At 39.5% G+C, this 22,775-nt stretch overlaps 1 protein-coding gene across 2 annotated transcripts in view; it reads left to right on the forward strand.

Moving 5' to 3' along the window:
* Window positions 1-1,319: 1,319 nt before the first annotated feature.
* The window catches only part of ANKRD12 (ankyrin repeat domain 12), a 45,400-nt gene continuing 23,944 nt past the window's right edge, over window positions 1,320-22,775 (forward strand). Inside the window, exons 1-6 of one of the 2 annotated variants that reach the window (XM_056854770.1) lie at window positions 1,320-1,391; window positions 6,490-6,626; window positions 8,077-8,224; window positions 13,646-13,714; window positions 17,518-17,664; window positions 19,030-19,230. In XM_056854770.1, the coding sequence (XP_056710748.1) occupies window positions 6,540-6,626; window positions 8,077-8,224; window positions 13,646-13,714; window positions 17,518-17,664; window positions 19,030-19,230 (652 nt within the window). In that variant the 5' untranslated portion in view covers window positions 1,320-1,391; window positions 6,490-6,539. The remainder of the gene's footprint in view (window positions 1,392-6,489; window positions 6,627-8,076; window positions 8,225-13,645; window positions 13,715-17,517; window positions 17,665-19,029; window positions 19,231-22,775) is intronic. The other variant, XM_056854771.1, reaches the window with a different exon arrangement.

The following is a 22,775-nucleotide window of genomic DNA, read 5'->3' on the forward strand; positions in this document are numbered from 1 at the left end:
CCTGCCTTCAACACAATTTTTTTAGTAGAATCAGTTTGCATGTATCAGTGCAAGACATCAAATGTTGACTATATATTAATTTGGAAAATATTGCTATGAAGTTATTTTTCAATTAACATTTCCCCCTGAAAAGCAGAGGATAATCCATTATTTTAACCAGTGCTTTATTTTCAACATGTTTGTATTTTAATCTAATTAGTAAACTTTGTCGGGTAATTATTCTTATTTTGAGTTGTGATTGTGAACCACTTTGGAAACTTTATTTACTAGGTTAATATGCTACTTTACAGTAAAATAATCACAACCAACCCTGAATTAGTCATGATTTTCCGTTTTTATAGAAACGTGCCCAAACACTTGATAAAAAATAAGTTTTCACCTGTCCCTAAATTAGATGAGTTAAGGAGATATAATGGGGGTATTCCATAGTATTGGAGCAACCATTGTAGAGACCTTGTTTATGATAAATGTCTTGTGGCTTTGTATAAGATATTATCTTAAGCAGAGGCACATTTGCAGTTCTCAGGGAACTGGAGGCTTCATATGGGAGTTAGTGTATGTTATAAATACATAATATAATGACTTGGACACTGCCTAGATCTCCATGGGCTCAGTGAAGGTTAATTTTCACTGATTTCTCCTTCCTGGAGTATACCAAGATACTGCTCCTTGGGACCTTCAGGAATAGCATGTCAGAGAATCAGGTCTCCCACAGCGGAGGGGTGAGAAAAATGTCTTCCCCTGTGCCTGCAGAAATCTTGGCTGGATCCAAGCTAGTACCTAGATGTATTTAAAACATAAGGAAAAAATTGTTCATTATATTTCTTTTTCCAGAAAAGAATGCTAACTGTATCAGATTTGAACTAGGTAAACCTCTATAGATCTCTGACTGGATCTTCTGAATTCTTAAATGTTTTTAGAAAAAAAGCAGTTTTATTGGATATTATGTTTTGATCATGGTCACGGTATTCCAAATCTTCCCTTTCCTTGTACTGTTTCCTGGATAGTCCCCTTCCCTACTAACTCCAGTTGGGGGCGAGGGAGACAAGCAACCTGACTTTCCCTAGCACACACTGGTGTTAAGCCATGGGGTGAGGATTTATCTTTGGGAAGGCGCAGGAGATAGAAAAGGCGGAACCTCTTCCCACCTCAATTTTGTGTTCGTTGTCCATATTCTCCCTGGCCCCAGTAGCTGCCATATTGTCAGATCTAATCACAGATCATGCATGTGTCAGTCTAGCTGAGCCTAGTTCTTTATTAGTTCATTTGTCTTAGTAATTATAATTTCTTTTTAGGTCCGTTTTGGTTATTTCACAACACCTGAAGATTAACTGACCTCAACTTTGGATAGTGCTGACAGGCTGGAACAGATTGGTGAGATTCCACTTTAGGTAATGTTTTCTCTGTTTTTCTTGTTGTCGCAGTTTAGTCCTTTGCTCTCTGAGGGGGAGAACACTTCATCATGGCACCCACAGACACCACGTTGGGACCCCCGAACTAACCCTTAGTTCATTTCCTGCCTAGTGTGAAGGATTGCATAATTATGCAGGAGCTCTAATTAAGACATCCTCCCCCAAGACTATATTCCCATTACATCTTTTTCTCTTTTCTTCACTTCTGCTTCAGTTGTTCTTAATCCTTACTACCTTTTAATTTTTTAAAATAAAGCTCTACCCACAGCCTGCTCCATCTAATTATCTCCGAGAGGCTGTCTGTGATGGATATCTCTCGTCTGCTAAGAAAGCAGATCCCCATTATAACACATGTGATATCCTTTAAGAATCTCATGTAAGGAACATAGGCTAGGGGAGAGGAGTACAAGGCTCAGAGGCTGAGAATCAGCACAGGGTAGAGTAGTCAAAATTTGCCAGGAAATCCCTCCACTACAGGGGATAGTGTTTCAACACTGAAATAGCCATGGAAGACTGCCCTATGATGATCCAGGATGTCTTCCAGAGATGCTGTAGGTGCACAAACTACAGACCTCTCCTAAAACACCCCCTCCCCAGTGGCAGGTTGACTGAGAAGAGCGATTGGTGAAGATTGGTTCTTGTAGGTTATCCGGGCTGTGTAACCGTGGTCTTGGTATTTTCTTTCCTGACGTTTCGCCAGCAGCTGTGGCAGGCATCTTCAGAGGAGTAACACTGAAGGACAATGTCTCTGTCCTTCAGTGTTACTCCTCTGAAGATGCCTGCCACAGCTGCTGGCGAAACGTCAGGAAAGAAAATACCAAGACCACGGTTACACAGCCCGGATAACCTACAAGAACCAATGAACTCTGACCGTGAAAGCCTTCGACAATAGATTGGTGAAGTATTTATGCTCCTGCAGAACAACCACCTGCCTTCAGCCACCAGAGGGTGTGAAAGGCTTAGACCAGAGCTTCCCAACCATCCCCCCATTCAAGCAGGGAATTCTGACAGCAGCACAGCCCCAAGAGCTCAGCTAAGTGATTGGCACAGAAGCTGATCAACCAAGGCTGCACAAAAGAAAGTGCTTTTATGCTGGTAGATTGTCAGACCCTGGAATCAGAGGCCTTAGTCCAAGAGGTAGAAACTTCTGAGGAGGGATTAGCTGAACCAAAGCAACCTCTTTAATCCAGATGATTATCAGGGTTTATTAGCCAAAGCTATCACAGGCTTGGGACTGTCTGAAAATCCTAATGAGATGAAGGAGGATGTTTCTAAGTGGTACTAAGGGCACTAGGAAATTTTTCTAATGCTTCAAGGGTTGGGAAAAGTGGTTCCCTGTCTGAAACTCATCGAATGACAGATTTAAAAGGAGCAGGCAACCTTCTTTCTCTACTACACAAAACTTGGTTTGTGCTAAAAAATTTGTTTACACATTACCTAATAGCTCCATGGATATATTAGAGGTTCCTCTCATGGACACACCCTTTGCAAGTCATCTCAGGGGCTCTTGTGTCCCAGAATGGCAAAGGTTCCCTCAAGGATCAGACAGACCACATATCAGACTGTCCTCTGGAGGCTGTATGAATCCTTAGGATTTAATGCTATTGTGTAGGTGCATGTTGCTGCAGCTGGTACCTAGCTGAATGCTAGGCATGGAGCATTCAGACTCCTCAAGGCCAGTTATCTTCACAGCAGATGCCAGCCTAGATGTGCTGAGGCTTTCTTCAAGAGCAATGTTCTCTGTAACGGTGGCTTGGCCATAACTATGGTTGAAATCCTGGCTTATAAATTAGCGATACAAGGTCCTCCTGGCTTCCTTGGGAAATATAATTTAGAAATATTAACTTTTAGTGGAAACTAAAGAGAAGAAAGAAGGTATGCCTACAGCTAATGAACAGGATGACCAATGCCAATGGAACCAGCCCTTTCATTTCTTTTGTACCCGGTGCATACTTCCCTGATTCAGAACCAATGCTCATAGACTCACTTGGTCCAAGTCTAGACAAGATGACAGGATGGGCCAAAGTCTTCTGTCAGGGCAACAACACGAGCAGCAAATCCAAGAGATTCTGACATCACAACTAATGCCAGCCCCAGTTGAGTCTCAACTGTTTCATCATGTGTGGATTCTGCCCCCCATAGTCAGATGGGTGAGAAAAATTGCCAAATACAGTTATACCTTAGAATTCACAGGGCTTCTTCTCAACCATTTTGTAGGCTCTCTCGGGTCTTGGCACGCAGAGAAACACCATACCTTTAAAGCTATTCACATCTGTTCAACATCAGAGCAATAGAGGCAGTACCATCTTTATAGAAGTCCTCAGGAACTTAGGCCATATTTTCACAGTTCCTAAAAAGAATTGCGTCTAGAGGGTAGTACTGGATTTAAAATTCCTAAACACTTTAATCAAACACAAGCATTTCTGAATGGTGATATTGAGATCCATCTGCATATAACTATCCTTTGTTAACACCAGACAGATTTTTCTCCAGGTACCAAACTCTGAGAGCAAATCAGCCCACTAACATCCCCATGGCTTCAGGGACTACTTTAGGCCTTCTTACTACTTCCCCCATATTTTGAAGCTGAGGAAACTCTGATTGAAGAATGCCACTCTGATTTGCATATGTCTTCATTGGTCACATTGGCCTAGTGGGGATGTCTGTCTCAGGACTGTATAAGATCTTGGTGATTCCAGACTTGCTAACCCATGCATCATCCACACCCAGCCTGGCTTAACCTCACCACATGGAAACTGAGTGGTAATATGTATTTGGGTTAGAGTATTCAGTTCAGGTAACCCAAATTTAGCTTTATTCAAGGAAATAATCCACATCCTGAATCTATTATCTTAGCTGGTAAGCCTACACATGTTGGTGTCAGAGGAGGAAGCTGCACCCTTTCATACTTCCAGCTCGGCAAGTGCATTGTTTCCCAAAAGCAGGCTTAAAGTTCAGGCTAGCATCTTATGCTGGCCTTGTCTGCTATCCTGCAACATGTGGATGAAGTGACTTGAACTGGGCATCCCCATGTAACCTGCTTTTTGAAGGGTGTGTCTCAGATTAATCTGCCAGTAGTTCAGGTTTGAATCGAAGCAATTACATTTAGCTTGTCAGCTCTTGCAGGAACTTCAACTATACTTCTTGGGGAAGTTTCCTTTAAATTTCTAATGCTTAAAAGTTTCCCCCCCTGACAACAGTGACCTTTACATGTAGGTGTCAGAGGCAGAGGCTGTCTGCTAGGAAGGGACTTAACATGGCAGTTCCTTTACTCTGACATAGGGAGGACATCTTACCCCACCCTGCTTTAAGAGGCGCACCTAACTGACAGACATCTTTATTTATATATGTATAAAAATACAATATTTTTCTTCCAGCTAGCCTGTACTGTATATCTGTATCACTCACCTTATAGTTCCTTCGAGGTTGCTTTTCTCTTGTGACATGTTAGCCTAGTTTATAGTTACACTTCTGTCCGTAAGACAGATTCCCCCCCCCACACACACACAGCTTTGGGAAGTTACCAAATTAAGGAGCAGGGTGACCCCCGTCTAAGCAAATTTGAAGTTAATACCTGCCTCCTTGACAAAATAGTGGGAATCCCTCATTCTAAGATGTCTTCTCTACCTCAGAGTGCACAGACCTTTCACAGTAAACCTCCAGTGTTCGCTTCTGTTCTGTTATTCTAGCATGACCAAAAAGACAGAGCCCGATGTGGGTCTCTTCAGGTGAGAGGTCTGAATTTAAGTTCTTCTTGTTAACAACTGATTTGTGACAACAGAACAAATGTCTGCAAAACCATTATGAATGCTTTCTGGGAAATCACCAAAATCTGTTCTAAGAAATTGGTCACCAGGGACAATGCACTGTTTTCACCTGTTTAATGGTATGCCTAAGTACATTTGGGGAAATATTTAAATATATGAGATACTCATTAAGCCAAGATTTATTTTATGAAGATGCCTTTTATCATGTATAGGCATATCAGATTTGGTATATTGGAACTAAACTAGAAGCTTTTGCTCAGATAATTAGCTAGGATCTATTGGTTATTTCCAATAGAAGGAATTTCTGTCAGCAGAGCAGGACTTTCTCACCTCCCACTTCAGCCCAAAATCCCCACCTCCACCAGTGCTTCTAGGAGACGGGGGACTTCCAGGAACAGCATGAGGGGGAGTTCGAGGCATGCAGTGGGAACTGGAAATCATTCACAACTATCACCTACTGGATCCAGGCCACAGTGTCACTTCAGTTGCCTAGGCTTGTTGCTGTAAGAAAGCTTAGTAGTCTGTTTTCCTGCAATTCTTCAGGTCACAGGATCAAGACCCATTTATTCCTATGGGAAAATGTGACGGGCTGTACAGTGGAGTTTATTTAATTTACATAATTGTCATTCAGTGTTTTGGATTTTTGCAAACTTGTAATAGTCCAGAAGTTGTAGTAATGGTGGGTAAACAAGAGCTATATAGATGTGATATGGGCATTTGTTTGCCTGTATAGACATTGAATTGCCTGTTTCACATCCATGTGAGAATATTTCTTCAACAGTATCTTCAATAACTTCAACTGTATAACGTGGACATAGTCAACTTCTAAACATATAATAGCTGCCTGAAGATTTACTGCATAGTGATTATAGCCTCTGATCACACAGTAAGCCCAGTATTGACATTCTCCTCCCCCTCCCCACAGGTAACTTCATGTGAGTTGTAAGTCTGGGTTTACTGTATATAACCAGGGGATTTGGGGTAGTGCATTTCCATATGTTAGCAGGCATTATTTGACCTTTCCGAAACTGCTATATAGAAGTTATCCTAAAATAAGTTACAAAGATAGAAACTGTGTGTGCAGCTCTCAAAACTTTATCCTTTTCACTCATTTGCTTCCTATTAACACAGATAATGGATAATGAAATTAAAATATTGGCAGTATTATGATCTGATTTATTGCAATCTTGAAATATTATAACTGAACTGATTAAACTCATTTGGAAAATATTTTGTTCTAACATGTGCTTTAATAATTTCATATATGCAGTTAAGACCTATACAGTCATTTTCTTCTTTCTTTTTGACAGATACATAATGAGCACACTGATGCAAAATAAAGTTAGCAAAGGATTATAAAATGCCCAGATTTGGGTCAGCAAAAGCAGTTCAGATTCAAAATTCTGACAGTGATAGCACCATGGTGGAGAAGCCAACTGGAAGAAAGGTATAAAAAGAAATTTGAATAAGATTACATCTAAAACCAGTTAATCCATTGAAACCTTTAACATATATGAGCCAAATGGGATTATATGGAGTAGAAAATTATGGTATTACTATGCTATAAAGAATTGTAGGAGACACTTAGATAAAATAAAATGCTTCTCCTAACCTAGGCCGCATCCATACCATTCACTTATAGCAAATTATTCTCGTGGTCAATCTGCGCAGTTTGGCGGTGTATTCAGAACTTCTGCCTGCGTGTCGCCTCTTTCGCCATTGTATTTGTTTTACTGAAGAACGTTTTACCTTGTCCCCACTTTTTTTTGTTTTTGCGCATGTACGCTTGTGATGGACAAGGTTGCCATTCTCTTGGCTATTAAATTTGTACTCTTGATGGATGGCAAACCACAGAGTTCATTTTTAAGCATTCCTCTCCCTTCATTCTCCAAGGATAAAATCTGGCAGTAGGATTGTTCTGTGCAGGAGCAACATCACAGAAGAAATTATGGCCGTGCACCCCTTTGCAATCTGATGGGGATTTCCAGTGTCTTTTTCACATTGTTATATATTTTTTCATTAAAAAAAAATTATCTCAGTGGAGCTTTAACACTGTCTGTTCTAACACATACCAACACATATTTCTGTCGCTGTGTAACCATTTCAAAAGTGATTTCAGTTTAATTGTCTGGTAATATATCATCAGACTAGTATATTGTATCCCACCTTCATTTTTTTTCTTCTGTGTGGAAATATGCAAAGATACTCTAGGCCTTTTATTAGATTAGATAAATTTAATTGTGGTTTCTTTCTGGGTTTGTAAGACTTGTAACTGTATGGACATTTTCAAATAGAAACAGCACCTTTAGTGTAATCAAACCCTGGAAGCTACAATTGAGATCAAAACTGAAAAGTTATCACAGTATTTTAACAGCAAGGATTACATGTGTGTATGCAAGAGAGAATTAAAATTCATGTATTTGTGTACATACACACTCAGACGTAGCTGTAAAGGTCCTTTTTCCTCAGACTGGTATGCCAGAAGGCTACATCTGTGGTGGTTGGAATTGATTCACTTGCTAATTTTTATTTCTGAGTTCAGTGAAATATTTATATATGAATTGACTATGAGTTGTCTTATGTTTAATATATTTCCTTAATACAGAAATGTGATTTCAAATAGTTTTCAGCATCACTGGTCTTTATTTTTAGTAGCTTTATTTTTTATCTATGAAAACAGCATGAGAGGATGCCAGATACTTTAGCATTCCATTGTTGTTCTTTCTGTATTTCTAGGCATTATGTAGTAAAGTCTAGCTGTCTTAAACTGATATGATCTGTGAAACAAAAAGTTGTTTTGTGATTGGTTAGGTTTTTTATAGATTTTTTTTGTCAACTTTATAATTGTTTGTAGTTCTTATATAAACGTGACACTTAAACTTTTATGTTTATATCAGAGCAAGGACAAGATTGCCTCCTACAGTAAAACTGCAAAACAGGATAGGAGTGATGTGGGAAAGGAAATGAAAGAAAAGTCTTCCATGAAGCGTAAACTTCAGTTTAATGTTAGTCCATCTAGAAATGAAGATCGAAATTCAGACACAGGTAGGATGGTCTTTATTTTTCTCTAACTCATCATGGTGATAACAAGTTTGTTACAGTAACCTGTTTCAAAAGCTGTAATAATAGTGATGTGCTTGCTCCTATCCTATTGGTATGTCACCAGTCCAGCAACCTGACGGGATTCAAATCAAGTACCTATCAAAATGGTTCATGCTATAGAGATCCTCTTAGCTACTCTTTCTATTGTTTTTCCAGTATTGCATCCTTTGTGAGAATCTAAGCTGCTGTTCTTAATTGAAGCACCTAAATTAACTTTGTCTTACTGATGTCATGTATGACCTGTAATGAGCAAAGTGAAGGTGGTACACAGCTTACTGCTCTGTAAATATCTTCAGTCAGATATAAGCAGTTCTAAATCCTGTTGATTTCAATAGAGAGATAATATATTCTTGAGACTTGTGGCAAGCAAGGTCCATGTGACCCAATCCCACCCAAGGCTGGCAAGAAGGTAGAACATACCTTTTGGCCAACAACAGGCCTATTTAGCAGTAAAACAGAAGGAAGAGGTCAGACAAAAAGCAACATCTCACACAGTTGGTACCAAACTCTAACTACACAGCCAACTGGGCACACAGGAGGTTAGTATGAAGCCCTCAGCAACCCTGGCTTATCACCAGCCATATATAGCAGAGCAAGGAGAACTGCAAAGAAGGCCCTCAAGATCTCTGCACATAGCATCACATAGGGATATCTAGTAGACAGCCCAAGCATGGTGTTCCAGGCACAGTTGATGTTCTGTACCATGGGAAATAGTTACCTGGGATGGCCTACTCATGTTGATTGGCAGCCCCATACACCAGATATTTTGATCCACCCATGTACTAACTCCCTGCTGCAAAGGTGATCATTGCTACTACTTGGTCCCATTTATCCAAGTAACTATTGTGCTCCATCCTTCCCCACACCCTATCATGCAACCTGTATGGCTTATAAACCTCTAGCAGTAATTGGGAGAGTATGCAACCTGAGGATATCACTTTTCCCCCTTGCAAGAGCATACCTCTATAAACATTGGATCAACACTCCATCTTGTCTCAGTGTGCTAACAACAGCTGAAGTTAGTAACCAGGTGGGAGTAGGAACAGATTCCTATGCATCCAACCACTGTGAAACAGAGATACAGTCCAGACACAATCCATATACTTACTGAACAGCTCAGACACAATCCATATACTTATTGAACAGCATCAGGCATAGATACCCAAAAGCAAGGTAAATGAAAGGAACTGCTAACTCCTTTGTCCCTTGAAATGCTCTTGTGCCTTTGAAAGCTCCGCAGACTACAGAATCATGGACAGTGCTGTCCCTATCCCTTCTTTTCTATGAGGTGGTTAATCGTGATGGTCAGTTAACTGTGAAGAAACCTGACTAAATCAAGAATTCTACACAACACACACTGGTCACTGCAGCTGTTGGTCCTATTCCACACTAGAGATGTGGAGGCCTGTGAGGAAATGCGACCGGGGTGGGGTGGGGAATAATTTTGGAAGAATTTCAGGGGTTTTTCCCAGAGAAAGAACTGGAATTTTGGAGGAGCACTGGGGGGGGGCGGGGGGAACAGCTCCCTATGAGATATTTTCTCTTTTGGAATGAATGGAATGCTTTTTAGGACAAGATTTTACCTCCTCCCCAAATGTATAGTATGGAAATGTATATGTAAGATAACTTACACTGTTAGATATGCACACTGTTAGCTGTGGACCAATGCAGTATTTCCAAGATTATTTATTTATTTATATTGTTTCCATTAACTTTGTCCGTAATTATATGCATAATAATGCACTGTTGAATTGTTCATTATAATATGGTATAGATTAGGCTGTTTCTGGCCAAATAACACACCATCTTCTCTTTGTTACAAAATTTGTCTTTTCTCTTCCTCTCCCCCCCCCTTTTTTTGCTGCTTCTTGTACAGCAAAATGGCATATGGTGCAGTCTTTTATAGCGTACTCTCTGTCTAGTATTTAAATGTATTTGCCTTAGTTTTCTGCACGCAAAATTGCATTTATAATTTTAGATTTAATTAATATTCCAAATAATACAACTTTATATGCTGAGTTATGACTAATACATTTTGTGTTGTTTAAAACAGAAATTTAGGCTTGCTAAGTAAGTGTTGTATATATTTCATTTTTATACAACATTTTCATTTTTTCTGCGGGGAAAATAGAGGATGTTTCCCCCTGTATGGCTTCAAAGTTTTTTTAAAAAAATATATACCCCTGTTGGCTGGAGTCTGTCCTGGACTCTGTCCCTTTTGGAGAGTTAAGGTACAAGGACAGTAATGCGTTCCATGGTATCAGCAAACAGCAAAGTTCCCAACAGGATGGATTCTCCGTATTGTTTTATTTGCTGCTGTGAATGTAGAAGCAGGTCTGTGGCAACAGAGGTTCCACCCCTGGGAGTTTTCTGAATAATTTCTTTGAACTTTTTTCTGGTTTTTCCTTTCCATACATGCTGTGCAACAACCTTGTATTGGCTCTCAGCATGATTGTCACAGCTGCTATGACAACTCACTGCCCCTTTTTGTGCTGTAGTTGAGTTTTCCTTTTGACTGTCCTGTACCTATTGTCCATCAGGTGCCCCTGAGTTCTAATGTTATGGAAAAGGGAGAAAAAATCTCCCTCTATCTACTTCTCCTACACCATGAATGATTTTATAAATTTCTTTCACGGGTCCCCCCGCCCCAGCCTTCTTTCTTTAAACTAAAAAGTCCTAAACTTTTCAGTCTTTGTCGAAGGCTTTCACGGTCAGAATTCATTGGTTCTTCAGTCTTTGCTCATAGGAAAGGTGTTCCAACCGTTGATCATCTTGGTTTGCCCTCTTCTATACTTTTTCCAGCTCTACAATTACCCTTTTTGAGATACAGTGTCCAGAAATATACACTGTATTCTAAATGATACTGTACCATGGCTTTATACAAGGGCATTACTATATTGGCTGTTTTATTGTTTTCTAATAATTCCTAGCATGGAGTTTGCCTTTTTCACCACTGCCATACACTGAGTTGACATTTTGATTGAGCTATCCACTATATCTTTGCATTCTTGGTCTCAGCCAGTTCAACACTCATCAGTATATATTTAAAGTTAGGATTTTTTTTTTTGTTCCAATCTGCATCACCTTACATTTACCAACACTGAATTTCATTTGCCCTGTTGTTGCCCACTCGCCCAATTTTGATAGCTCCACCTGTAGCTCTTCACCATCCACTTTGTTTTTTCTTCATGCTACCAGTAACTGTTGAAGTGGTGGGAGGTTTAGGACAATTCCGAGTGGGTGTCCTGGTATAATTGGTATATGAAGCTGTGTTGAGTTTAGGGCCATGATGGGAAATAATATGTGTGTGGGGGCTATATTTTCCATCTGCACATGTTGTATGGGGATTTTTAAAGCTACACTAAGGTTATCTCCACATTACTTATTTAACGTATCAAAAATGTTTTGTGATGGTTCTAGTTTGTTTTTCTTCTTTGTGCTTCTGAGTATGAAATGGCAATGTAAGGACTAGACCTCATTGAAGTGCTTTGTAATTTTTATAGTTTAATGTCAATATTTAGGCTCTGTACAGTATGTAAAACATCTCTACAGATGGCAGGGCTTCATCCAGATACTTGCCAAGAGCATGTGATTAGGGGGGCCCTAGCTGAAATATCCAAAGAGATGATATTACACAATAGTATGAATCACAGAAAGCTCTCATCTATAGTAGCAAAGAACCCATAAATAACTTTTGAAGAATTTGAGTTAAAAGGAAGCACCTGTCTTTTCACACTGTCTTCCTTTGGTGTGTGAATATTAAACTGGCAGTGTAGGAAGTAGAAAAAAGTGCTTGGGAAAGGTATGTAGTTTCAGGTGCTGTTAATAATTATATGTTTAAATGACTAGATACATTGCTTTGTGAAACACATGCAACATCTGTAGAACATTAAAAACACAGAAATTTATAGGTGAGGATTCTGAAATACTGGTTAGCAAAGATATCTAGTTATATTAAATCTTCAAGTCAAGCCACTAGAAGAGTATCCACACAATACAGGCATTGCTACTCCGTGCTGTCTTTTCAGTGAAGGAGCTGGGTATGTTTAGCCTGAAGAGGAGAAGACTGAGAGGGGATATGATAAACATCTTCAAGTACTTGAAGGGCTGTCATATAGGGGATGGTGGCGAGTTTTCTGTTGCCCCAGAAGGTCGGATCAGAACCAGTGGGTTGAAATTAAATCAAAAGAGTTTCCATCTAGACATTAGGAAGAATTTTCTAACAGAGCAGTTCTTCAGTGGAACAGACTTCCTCGGGAGGTGGTAAGTGCTCCTTCCCTGGAGGTTTTTAAGCAGAGGCTAGATGGCCAACTGTCAGGAATGCTGATTCTATGACCTTAGGCAGATCATGAGAGGGAGGGCATCTTGGCCATCTTCTGGGTCACTGGGGGTGTGGGGGGGAGGTAGTTGTGAATTTCCTACATTGTGCAGGGGGTTGGACTAGATTACCCTGGTGGTCCCTTCCAACTCTACGATTTTATATAGGCCTGTGTGGACAGTGGTAGTTGGATAGTGCAGCATTCAATTCTGCATAAATGTTGGTCATAAGGGAGACATCGGCACAGCATATAAGGAGTTTGGGAAACTTATTTCAGTTTGCAGGCCTTTCTGGGGCTTTTGTGCCTTCCTGGGAAATACTCACCTTCTTAATGGCATTTGGAGAAACTGCAGAACTGAGATCTTTAGGAATTTTTGTGGTGTCTTAATGATGGACAAGATCTAAGGTGTTATATTGCGTCTTTTAGTCAGACAATGGGTTTAGGAGGGCAGAGCCACAGGCTGGAAACTTGTACAGCTAGCTTTTAGGTGCAAAAATCCCCCCCGATATGCAGATTGACCTGCAAGTGCCCAGAGGAGAGGAGTCTAGCTCAAAGTCAGCCACTGAGCTGGGATTTGAACCCATGCAAAATGTCTGTGATGGATTTTGTGCAAAATCAGCTTAATGGGAAAAAGACTCTGGACATGGAGTAGAAGTGTCCATGACCCAAATGCGGACGATCATAATATGTTTGTCTAGCTATGGCTAACCTTCTCTATTTTGAGATAATGGCTTTCATGTGAAGCAGCTCTGAAGTAGAGCACCAAGCAGGAGATACTGTATGATGATGTGTTTTCTGCCCATGTATTTTATATAGTATTTTGTCCTTGAAGTCAGCTGATCTCAGCATAGTGCTTTTATTACTTAATTACTTAACAATATTAGGAATTCTTATTCAAGGATTTCTGAAAAGCTAGCATACAGAAGCTATGAAATAATTTTTAAAAATCCTATGTGGTATGACAGTATTTCTATCTTTTGTGCCCCACTTCGTTTCTCTTGCTCTCCTCCACCTTCTTTTCTCCCATGTCTTCTTCATTCTGTAGATTCAGATCCAGGACATGCAAATGAAAGCTGGGGGGAGAGATTAATGCCTACTTACAGGACATATTCAGGTAAATTAATTATCAGGTGCACTTACTGTGGTTGAATTATTCCTATTAACAACATTATACTACCTTTCGTTTGTTCTTTTATGTGACAGTGACCTGGGTACAAACAGCACCTCTAGTAATATAACTATAATGTATGCTTCCTGTCATTGGAGAACCCAAAGTGTCCTGCAAAGAAGGCATGTGAAATATGCTCATGTCTGTGATGGAAGGCGGCAGTTACCAAGTACTAAATCTTTTTAGGATAAAAATGTTTTCATAGTGAATACAATTTCATGTAAAACAGAAAATAAACTCAACATTGCAAATGTAATAAATGAAAAAAAAATTCCCAAAGACTTAGATCTAAAGAAAGTATAAATGGCGTGGCATTCATGGATGACATGCTTTCCTGCTCTCTCCCTTCCCCAAATAACCCCCTGAGATCTTTGGAAAACTGATGTTGGAGGGGACATGACCCTTGTTAACCAAAAGCAATATGCTGGGGGTGTGAAACGAGGAAGAACTGAGCACTAGCTTTGAAACCACTGGAATTTCTTGCAGCGGAAGTACTGCTGGCAGAAGAACGGGAGGGTGATTTCATCCAGTTCCTACTCTGACTCCCCAGTTTGTTTGTCCTTGAGGATTCTGCAATCTCCAGCATCAATGTTTTAGAAGTCTTGGAGCTATTGTCAGAAGCAGAGAGAGTGAAAGAATCTCATTGTGAGCAGCCTTGTGCTTCAGAGGGTCCATACTATAAAGTGTTTTCATCTCATCCACTTGATTGTGTTCTGTGTATATTTCAGGAAGCACTGAAGAGATGATTTAAGATGATTTAAAGTTAATTGTATAAAACAAATTTGTTCTTGGACACAAATCACTTGAGTACATAAATAACAAATTATGCCAATCATTTTTTTCCCTACAATTTATAAAGTATTATAAGAGAACTACCAGTAGCCTAAACATGGGAAATCCATAGTTGATCTCGCATGTAATACACTTTACACTTATAAATAAAAGCTTATATCTAGATTTGTTCTTTGAATATTAAGTGGGATGTCCGAGAAGAATAAGCAAAAGAACGAACAGAAAGAATAAAATGAGAACCATTTTTGCTAAATGCTTGTTTATAAACAGTACCTAGGGAAACCTCATCTGTAGAAACTTTAGGTAGCATTTATCTAAAAAATAAGACTGAAAGAAGGTTCAGTAGTTGAGTATTCATTTACAAATAGTAAAGTCCTTAAAGTGGCACTTTAAAAAATACCCAGTCCCCAGTGTATTAGTCCCCACTTCTAAATTAATGTTTTCATCCCTGCTCCTGAGACAAGATGTCTTTAAAGTCCTGAGAGCCAAGCAGGGAAGAATCAGCTGCTGCTCTGCGTCTGATGATAGTGGCAGTTGTCTGAACAGTAGGCTCTCTATCCCCCTCTTCCCAGAATGCAAGCTTTTTAATATCCTGATATCCAAGCAGGGAGGAGCCAGGTGTTACTATTATTTATTTATATTTTTCATGTTATACATCTTTGAAAACTCATAAAAGAGCACATGTCTATTTTAAATTAGCTTGTAATGTAAGTCATTACAAAACAATGTAATTACCTATTTAATTAGTGATATCTTGGAGTAAATCTTTTCCATAGGCAAAAAAACCACACGGAGATTGTATTACGCTTGTTGGAGGAAGGGCCTGGTCTTGATCATGACCATTCATTATCTTTCTCAAATGTGACCTGTAAGACACATAGGCAGATATGTACACAGACAGGGAGAAAAAAATGTGACATGTTGGTAAGAATGACTGCTAACTACAAGAGATACAAGAAAAAGTGGAGAAATACTTTTGATGAGGCTTGCCCCTGCCCCTATGATCTTCATCATCCCCAACAGTTCTCCTGGTCATGTTATATGGAACATTTTAGTAGAGTAGTAGTCTTTCTGTTAATTTGTATGGAGAAAGGTTTGTGATCTGGGAAATCATTGAGGAGTCTATACCAGCAGTCGTCATGCATGTCCTTTTGACAAATGAATGAGAACACTGGTCTGTCATAGTCAATATTGTCTACTTTAACGGACAGTGACTTTCAGGGTTTCATATCACTTACTCTGTCATTGAATCTGATACTTTCTGCATGCAACGCAGAGGCTCTGTTACCGAGCACGCCCACACACATACATACACACTGCATTTGTGCTCACAGCTATAAAATATAGAAACTACTGACTTTGATTTGTGAAAGTACTTCAGAGAGCACAGAGTCATGGTTGGAGCTCAAAAATTTCATGTATTGTCTTCCACTTTACAGCCATGATTGGCTTTTGAGGCAGCTTACAATGTTTATGTTGTATCTTTGTTGTAGATTGTAAGTTTTTACAGATGTCTAGAGTATATAATAGTCTCTTCTGGGGCTTGGCTGTTTGATATATTTCAGAATTCAGGCTTTTCCCTTCAGAGGACAGGGGCAAAAACTTGCAGATGGGTTGTTCAATGGAAAAAATGCTAACTCCATCAATCTGCATGTTGTGGCTGTTCATGATATCTTCCAGGTTCCAGGCTCTTTCTTCCAGAAAAGAAATATATGTTTAATCAGTACATTTTTCTCTGGCACACCTTAAAGCATCATCAGAACTTTATTTTCTCCAGAAAATACACCAGACTGTTGAAATCTGTAAACCATGCATAAGCACACTTTCTTTATCATATCTCATCATGAATATCTCTCACTAGTAAAATACAAATATGTGAAGCTGCCTTATACCGAGTCAGACTATTGGTCAATCTAGCTCAACCTTTTCTTCTACTGGCAGTGGCTCTCCACAATTTTGGACAGAAAAAGGTCTTTCCTTAAACAATATACCTTTAACCTGAGATAACTAGAAATGTCAGAGAATCTTGGGCATTCAACATTCAAAGCATGTGCTCAACCATTGAGCAGCAGTCTTTCACCAAAATAAAGTATGAATTCTGGTTCCATAAACAATGAAGAGTGTGCAAGTGTTTGCAGATATGTTAAGTCTACTTTACATGAATGATTCCATAAAAATATATGCTTGTTAAACATAAGGAATATGAAGATAGTACAAAGTTTACATTCTTATAAAGGTATTCTGTGTCACTTAATTATGTTCATGTCCGTTCCTCCAATATTTGTAGGTCAAAGTTGCATGCAATTGTAGCACAACATTCTGTCACAATGAGATCATACTGAATGTTACGATATGGATGGCTATAAAGAATGGTGGGGCAGTTTGAAGCACTTAAGGGTGTGTGAAGAAGGGTGCTAAGCTCTTTCCCTGTGCCAATAGTTGCTGGGGATAAGTCGTTTTTATGGGGGAAACGTAGAGCAGGGGAAAGTTCAGCATTTCTTTCCATCTGTCTCTAATGTTATTAAGCATCCCACACTGCTTTGTAATAATTAAGTGGTGACCTGGATATGATTGCCATCTTTCTAACCTGGTCCTAAAAGTAGGATATTTTCCCACAACAACACTGTAAAGTAGGTTGGCCTCCAAGAGAGTGTGGTTTACCCAAGGCTGAATATTGTGCTTTATTGCTGACTGGGGATCTCAACCTAATTTTTTCACATCCAAATTCAGCATTCTCACCCCTACATCACATTGGGTTAAGCCTGTTAAATGTTTTTTAGACAATATTTGATGTTCCTGCCCTTCTAGCTGAAGCAGAAAAACACATACTGATTTCACAGAGCATTCCAGATGTTGTGACGACAAACAATATATCTGTATTTTGTCAATAATTTAATCTTGTATATATGGTAATCTGCATTGTTTCAGTGTACTTACAAATGTACTGCTATTTCCAGAGAAGGACGTTCCAGAGAAAAAGAAAATGAAAAAAGAAGCTGGAAATAAGAAAACGGCGCCTGTTAGCATTCTTTTTGGTTATCCGTTATCAGAACGCAAACAGATGGCTCTTCTTATGCAGATGACTGCTAGAGACAACAGTCCAGGTAATACTGCATATTTTATGTATACCTGAGGGTACAGAGGAAAGGAGGGTCACTTGTCTCCTTTCATCCATAAAATGCATAAAGTTTGTGTGACTCACATTTGCCCCAGAGCATTTTCTCTTTTAAAATGTTAACAGCAGAACAAAGAGCTGGTTTCAAATAGGTTAAACCTTATTTGTCCCCCAGAGCTCTGAGGCAAACTAAGTATGCAGGAGTGTGTAGTTTGGGTTTGATATATGGAATGAGGCTCTTGCTCTGTTATGTTTTTATTTGAGCCAGAAGCTGCATGATCATCATCAGCTGCCGCCAGTATATATAGATACCACTATTTTTGCTTTCTAATTTATATAACTTTATTTACTTTACTTTCATGTATGATTTTCTATAGATAATCTATATAATAATCCAAATTCATTTCCCTGTTTACTTTCTGCCATCTCACTTATAAATTATACATTTCCTTTTATACTGGTCATGTTGCCAGTACTTGTGGACCACTCTAGTTTTCACTAGCCTTGTCAGTTTCTACTAGAGATAAGCAAGCTCCCCCATCTCTCATTGGAATCAAGGTCAGACAAGCTAAGCTATTTGCATATAAATGGACAAAGTCCATTTTATCATAAGGAAGTTTCAGAATGCTCAGAGAGCTTGCAACACTGTAGCACACTTGATGATGATGTCAGGAGTTCCTTGGTATGCTAGGTGTCCTGGCCTCCAGAATTGTCGCTCCCTTCTTTCACTTTATTCCATTTTATCTGCCCTGCTGTTGGAGAGTGATGTCATGTTAGCAGACAACCAAGAGGAAGGACAATTCTTGCTGCCCCACTGCCTTTTCCTCTTCCCCCCCCCCACCCATAACTTGATCATATAGAACTCAGGATATGCAGTGCACTGTAGAAATAAAATTCCCCAGGCACTTGTGTTTCATAGTTCAGGAAATGCATAGGGCTCTTAAATACTGTCTGATGTATGAGAAATGGGGGGTCTTATTTAATAATGTAGTGCTGTTCGGCTCTAATGACGTTCATTGTTGGACAGTTTATTATTTTTTAAGAATGCTTTTGTCTCCATGCACCTTTGGCCTCTCTGGATATATTAAAAGTCCGTTTTGTTGTGTGATTATTGTAAATTATCGTTATGAAAGCGTATCTATTTGAAGCTTTCCTCACAGCAACTTTTTTAAAACAGCTGGTAAGCTTCCAAAACTTCTTAATGGGAAGAAAGTCTCACCATTTGGGTGCAATGTTAATTAATTATCTAAATTATCTAAATTTCAAACGAACTAGATAGTTAAATGGTTTTAGTGAAGTGAGTTCCATTCACTATGGCAAAAATATATTTCATATCTAAAAATTTATTTTGTAGATCCCAACCTAAATCATCCTTTACAGACAGCGCCAGCACAAAAGAAAACTCCAAGCTCTTCATCACGACAAAAAGACAAAGTTAACAAGAGAAATGAACGTGGGGAAACCCCCTTACACACAGCAGCAATTAGAGGCGATATTAAGCAAGTTAAAGAGTTAATTGGTCTTGGAGCAAATGTGAATGTAAAAGATTTTGCAGGTAAGTTTGACAAGTAGTTTAATTCTTGCTGCATTCAGATGTCAGCACTTGTTTACAGTGCAGTTTGAAAAACCCAGTTGGTCTACCAGGCATACGCAATAGCACATTTGCTTATAAAACCTTATTAATCTACTTCTTGCCTCTTTTCCTGTCTCCAAGCAGAATCCATGAATAGCATCCTGAGCAACCCTGTATTACTAGCCTGCTGTAGCCCACTTCCTGTTTGATTGCAATAATGGGGGGAGGAAGGGGGAAGAGGCACAGAAGAAACCTAGGTTATGCCAAGCCTCCGACTCCCCATTCTTGGTTAAGGGTAGATAGAGTGCAAGCCAAAATGTGTGTGTGTGTTAAGTGCTGTCAAGTCACTTATTGCGACACTATGCTTTATTGACCTCCAAAATGTCCTATTTGTCCTGCAAATTGAGGGCCATTGAGGGACCATGCTCAAGTCTTGCAAATTGAGGGCCATGGCTTCCTTGGTTGAGTCAGTCCATCACATGTTGGGTCTTCCTCTTTTCCTGCTACCTTCCACTTGTCCTAGCCTTATTGTATTTTCCAGCAAATCTTGTCTTTTCATAATGCGACCAAAGTATGATAACCTCAGTGTGGCCATTTTAGCTTCCAGGGAGAGTTCAGTGTGGTCATTTTAGCTTCCAGGGAGAGTTCAGGTTTGATTTGATCTAGAACCCACTTATTAGTCTTTTGGGTGGTCCAGGGTATATGTAAAACTTCCCTCCAACACCACATGTCAATTGAATCAACTTTCTTCCTCTCAGCTTTCTGCATTGTTCAACTTTCACACTCATACATAGTAATGGGAAATACTATAGTATGAATTATCTTGATCTTGGTTGCCAGTGACACATCTTTACACTTAAGAATCTTTTGTAGCTCCTTCATGGCTGCCCTTTCCAGTCTCTACCTCCTTCTGGTTGTATGGTTTTAGTCTCTCTTTTGGTTGATGACTGAACCAAGGAAGAGAAAACCTTTTAACAATTTCGGTTTCTTCATAGTCAACCTTAAACTTGTGTAATTTCTCAGTAGTCATTACTTTTGTCTTGATGTTCATGCCTAATCCTGCTTTGGCACTTTCTGCTTTAACCTTCATGAGGAGTCGTTTCAAGTCTTCGCTATTTTCTGCCAGTCATGTGGTGTCATCTGCATATCTGAAATGGTTAATGTTCCTTCCACCAATTTTCACTCCACCTTAATATAAATCTAATTTGGCTTTCCTTATTATATGTTCTTCATATGGATTGAACAGATGGAGATAAAATAAATCCTTGTCTGACACCTTTGCCGACTGGAAACCATTCTGTTTCTCTGTATTCTGTCCTAACCATAGACCCTTGTCCAGATAGGGTTGCCAGCTCCGGGTTGGGAAATACGTGGAGATTGGGGGGGGGTTCAGCCTGAGGAGGGGGGAGTTTGGGGAGGGGAGGGGCTTCAGTGGGATGTAATGCCATACAGTTCACCTTCCAAAGTGGCCATTTTTTCCAGGTGAAGTGATCTCTGTTGCCTGGAGATCAGTTGTAATACCAGGAGATCTCCAGCCACCACCCGGAAGTTGGCAACCCTATGTCCAGAGTATAAGTTGCCTATCAAAACAATTTGATAGGCAACTTATACTCTGCATATCAAAACAATCAGATGTTGTTGCAGACCCATTTCTTTTCAGACTGACCATAGCATTTTATGATCTGCACAGTTAAAAGCTTTGCTGTAATCTATGAAACTAAAGCTGATCTTCTTCTGAAATTCTCATGTATGCTCCAGTAACCAACATAAATTTGCAATATGATCTCTAGTGCCTTTTCCTTTCCTGAATCCAGTCTGAATATGTGGCATTCCTCATTCCATGTATGGTAATTGTCTTCGTTGTATGATTTTGAGCATTACTTTATTTGTGTGAGAAATTAAGTTGATGGTCCAACAGTTGCTGCAGTCTTTGTGTGTGTGTAAAGTGCCTTCAAGTCGCAGCCGACTTATGGCGTCCCCTTTTGGGGGTTTTCATGGCAAGAGACTAACAGAGGTGGTTTGCCAGTTCCTTCCTCTGCACAGCCACCCTGGTATTCTTTGGTGGTCTCCCATCCAAATACTAACCAGGGCTGACCCTGCTTAGCTTCTGAGATCTGACGACATCAGGCTAGCCTGGGCAGTCTTTAATTTCTCCTTTTTTAAAGAATTGGAATGTAATTGAGCATTTCCAGTCTGATGGGCCATTGTTTTGTTTTCCATATTTGTTGACATTTTCTTAATTTTTTTATTGTTTTTATAAAGGGATACAGAAGGTAAAGAGGGGGATAAAGATTTATAAATTTGATCTTTTTCCCTTTATCCGCCTCTTGTTGACATTTTCTTGTTAAGATTTCAATGGACTCCATTTCTGTGGCTTGAAATATCTCTTATTGATATCCCATCTACTCCTGGTGATTTGTTTCTCCCAACTGCTCTCATGTAGCGTTCATTTCATTTTCAAAACCTGCAGGTTCTTCAAAAGATTCTTCTTTGAAATAATTTAATTTCTGTTGTCCTTTCATCTTTCCTGTATAGTTCTTCAGTGTACTGTTCCCATATTTTCTTTATTTCGTCTTGTTCAGTTAATGTATATCCATGTTGATCTTTCAGAATGCCCAGCTGTGCTTTAAATTTCCCCCTTGATTTCTTATATCACAGGTGAATTCCACTGAGTTCAGTGGGGCTTTCTTCCTAGTAAGTGTGCTTAGAATTACAGCCTCAGTTTTCCCCTCCCCCTTTTGTCTAGTTTCTTAATTGAATTCCTTTTTTGTTCTAACACCACTTTTTAGAACCTTCATTCCCTTTCCCTCTTTTGCTAGTTCTCTACCTTGTTTTCTCTCAGATAAAAGCATTGGAGGATAATATGAACATAAATCTCTCACTAGGATTGCAATCGCTCAGGTGGGATGGGATATCTTCCAGGAGATCTCCTGGCTACTCTAGAGGGCGGACTTGGGATCCATTTCCCAACCCAGGGGTAGCAATTTTGTCTCATACTGTGATATTAAGGGAGAAGGGGTTGAAGGGGAAGTGTTCTCTGTGGATTCAAGAGAATGGCAGAATGTAGTTTGTTTAGTTTGACTGGAAACCGTATTTTGTGTGGAGCAGTTTTCATTGTATATATTAGTAAATTGAATCAAATCATGTGATTAAGCTAGATCCTTACCTGCTGCTTTTTCAATTTCTCCTCTGGAGAGGCTGAAGTCTTAAAAGCCTGTTCCAATTTCATTAGTCATCACTGGCATGGTGGATGGGCAAGCAGAGGCAGGAGGTAGGAAGTGTCTTGGGGAAAGTGCCATTGATGAGAACTGAATGCAGCTGGAGAGTACAAAAAAATCTGTTCCTTTGTTCGTATATAACAGGGTGCTACTGAACAAACTGGAATTTCAGGATTCTGACATTACTACCAACAATTACAGTACAAACTGTGGCTTGTGATGCTAGTTTAGCACCTGCCAGCAAATTAGAATTTAATCAAACCATAATTTAGAATCTTTTTTTGTGACATCTGAATGCCGCCACTGCCT

The sequence above is a fragment of the Euleptes europaea genome, chromosome 8 (genome assembly GCF_029931775.1).
Source record: "Euleptes europaea isolate rEulEur1 chromosome 8, rEulEur1.hap1, whole genome shotgun sequence".
NCBI classification, from domain to species: domain Eukaryota; kingdom Metazoa; phylum Chordata; class Lepidosauria; order Squamata; family Sphaerodactylidae; genus Euleptes; species Euleptes europaea.